This window comes from Psammomys obesus, unplaced genomic scaffold (genome assembly GCF_907164565.1).
Source record: "Psammomys obesus unplaced genomic scaffold, mPsaObe1.curated_primary_1811, whole genome shotgun sequence".
NCBI classification, from domain to species: Eukaryota; Metazoa; Chordata; class Mammalia; order Rodentia; family Muridae; genus Psammomys; species Psammomys obesus.
Window position 1 is genome coordinate 8832477 of NW_026592118.1, and position 2700 is coordinate 8835176.

General features: G+C 57.2%; 1 protein-coding gene across 1 annotated transcript in view; it reads left to right on the forward strand.

Annotated features, from left to right (window-relative positions):
• Positions 1–2045: 2045 nt before the first annotated feature.
• Mnx1 (motor neuron and pancreas homeobox 1) overlaps positions 2046–2700 on the forward strand; it is a 5593-nt gene continuing 4938 nt past the window's right edge. Inside the window, exon 1 of the mRNA XM_055612886.1 lies at positions 2046–2694. Within this exon, the coding sequence (XP_055468861.1) occupies positions 2355–2694 (340 nt within the window). The 5' untranslated portion in view covers positions 2046–2354. The remainder of the gene's footprint in view (positions 2695–2700) is intronic.

The window sequence follows — 2700 nt, forward strand, 5'->3', positions numbered from 1 at the left end:
CTCTGCCAGTTGAGTGCTGGGATTAAAGACTTGTGCCACCACCCCCCTTAGGCTCTCTTCCTTCTTGAATCCTTTTTTGGGGACCAATCAACCTACTCTCATCTGGGAAAGCCCCCAAGGGCCTTAAAGCCAAGCTCCTGTAAATGCAGTGAGGTCAAGATTGTGGTGGGTGGCTGAGTGGAGCAACGCAGCATTTTTACTTGTGTGAGTTGGGCTTCCTCCATAGGAGAAGTGGCAGGGAATCTCAGTTCTCCTTTTAATGCATCTTGTCCACAGAGTCAGGTGAGATGAAGAACTAGGACAAATACAGATGAGAAGCTTCATGGGCATCAGGTGGGACCTGTGTGGCCCCCAAAATCAGACCTGGTCTCAGTTTTTCTGAGCCTGTGCTCCAAAAGACAAAACCCTCCTTGATAAAAACCTCCTTGCAGCATCATAACAGAGATTTAGGAGGATAATTACAGAAAGCACACAGAGGACAGCAGGCATTCGCGGAACAGATGTGTTCCTTCAACCCACTGAGAGGCTGGGCTGCATTTCAGTCACTCCAGAGAGACAGCACCTAAAGACAACAGCCATGTAGATAAGATATTTTTTCAGACTAGCAGTTGGCCTTTACAAAGCTGTGTAGCGTTTACTCCAAGTTGCCCCTGCTCTGTCCCTGGCTTTCCAGCCACGACTGTGCATTCAGAACTACCCTGTCACTGGAAAAAAAAAAAAAAAAAGTCCCGCTCATCCCAGCAGGATTACGGTGTTAAGTCTTTCCCGAATAAAACCTCTTGAGGAGAAAAGCATAGTCCTTATACTAATCTTCCCTCCCACCCCAAGAAAAAAACCCAAAAAAACAAAACAAACAAACAAAAAAAAAAAACTCACTTGAAACAGCCTTGCCTGCTACTTTTAAGTTCCCCATTTCCGATCTTTTATTAGCCTCTCGCCTGCTTAGGAAGCCACTGAACTCCCTCCCACTGCCTCCCTGTTTGGGGAAGATGCCTGAGGATGTAGCTGGCGAGAAAGCCCTGTTAGTGGCCGCTTGGTCTTTAACCTACTTATTGATTGGTTACACTTGAAAAAAAAATCTCTGGAAACGCTTTTACTGTAAATATTTGATGTGTGTGCAGGAGGAGGTCTGGATTCACACTCTAACACCTTGCTCAGTCGGAAACCCGCTCTTGATTTTCCTGAATGTGGCCGGCAGGAGGAGGCGAGAGCCTGACTGTGGCTCCCTTAGCCTTGGGGTTGGCGCAGGCCGAGGATGCAGACTACCCCAAGGGCTTTTTCCCGGGACACGTATGCAGGCAAGTCTCTGTCAAGAGAACTTTTTCGTCACCTAGGTCCGACTGCTCGCTAGCTCTCTACCCTGACCGAAGTGGGGGCTCCTGACAAAGATTTGTGTCAAACTTTCACTAATACCATATTTATACCAACCGGAATCCTGCAAACAAACATTTGTTGCTCAGGAGACTTTAGGAGAAGGGCTGGTAAGAAGGTTTGACCTGCAGAGAGAGCATTGGCGACCACCTTGAGACCGAGGAACGCCAGAGATTCTGGGAAAACCAACGGTCTTCAGTGTGCTATGCTCAAGGTCTGGGTTTGGGACCCCAGTGGGCATCCTGGGTGAGGAATCACCTTGTTCCCTAGGGCCGAACAGTCCACAACTCCGGCAAGGGCGCACGAGTCTCCTGAGGAGAATTAGCCGTCCTCTGGCGGAACAAAGTGTCATAGACACTCAGGGACACTCCCTGGGTTCCAGGGTTACCAGCGCCCGCCACCGCTTCAACACCAACCGAGGGTCGAGCTTGTGATCAGCTCCCAAACTACCCCAACCTGCCTCCTCTCGGCTTCCGCCGCAGCTCACCCTCCGCTGCTTAGGACCTGGGGGCGCAGGGGCGGGGCGGCAGGCTCACTGGACGGTGACAGGTGCGCCCCTCGGCCAATCGCCGGGCAGACACCCCTCCTCGGGGCCCCGCCGAGCGCGCCAATCCCGGGCTGCGCTGAGCTTCAAGTGTGCGGAGGGGCGCGGGTCCCCAGCGAGGCGCCGGCGGCCTCAGTGCGGTCGCTAGCGCGCTGGCGGAGCGGAGAGCCGGCCTCCCCAGCCCGTGCTCGCGGGAGCGCTCGCCTAGGAGTTCACACCAGCGAGCGGAGCGCGGTCCCCACACGGACTGCTAGGAGGAGGCGTCCGGACCATGGTCGCTCGCCACTGAGTTTCCGGCCGCGACTCTGATTATTGGCAAATAATCGCAATAACAATACCGCGAGCCCCGGGGCTGGCCACCGCCACGCTCGGTCTCTGCCAGCCCGTTCGCGACCGCGTCGCCCACCCTTGGCCCTGACCGTCAGCTCCAAGCGAGCCCATGGAAAAATCCAAAAATTTCCGCATCGACGCCTTGCTGGCGGTGGATCCCCCGCGAGCCGCCTCCACGCAGAGCGCGCCTCTGGCCTTGGTCACTTCGCTCGCTGCCACGGCATCCGGCCCCGGGCGAGGCGGCGGCGGCGGCGGCGGGGGGACCAGTAGCGGGGCGAGCCGCAGCTGCAGCCCCGCGTCTTCCGAGGCCCCCGCGGCCCCCGGCGACCGCCTGCGGGCTGAGAGCCCGTCGCCCCCGCGCTTGCTGGCTGCGCACTGCGCGCTGCTGCCCAAGCCGGGATTCCTGGGCGCCGGAGGAGGCGGCGGCGCGGCGGGTGGCCCGGGCACTCCCCACC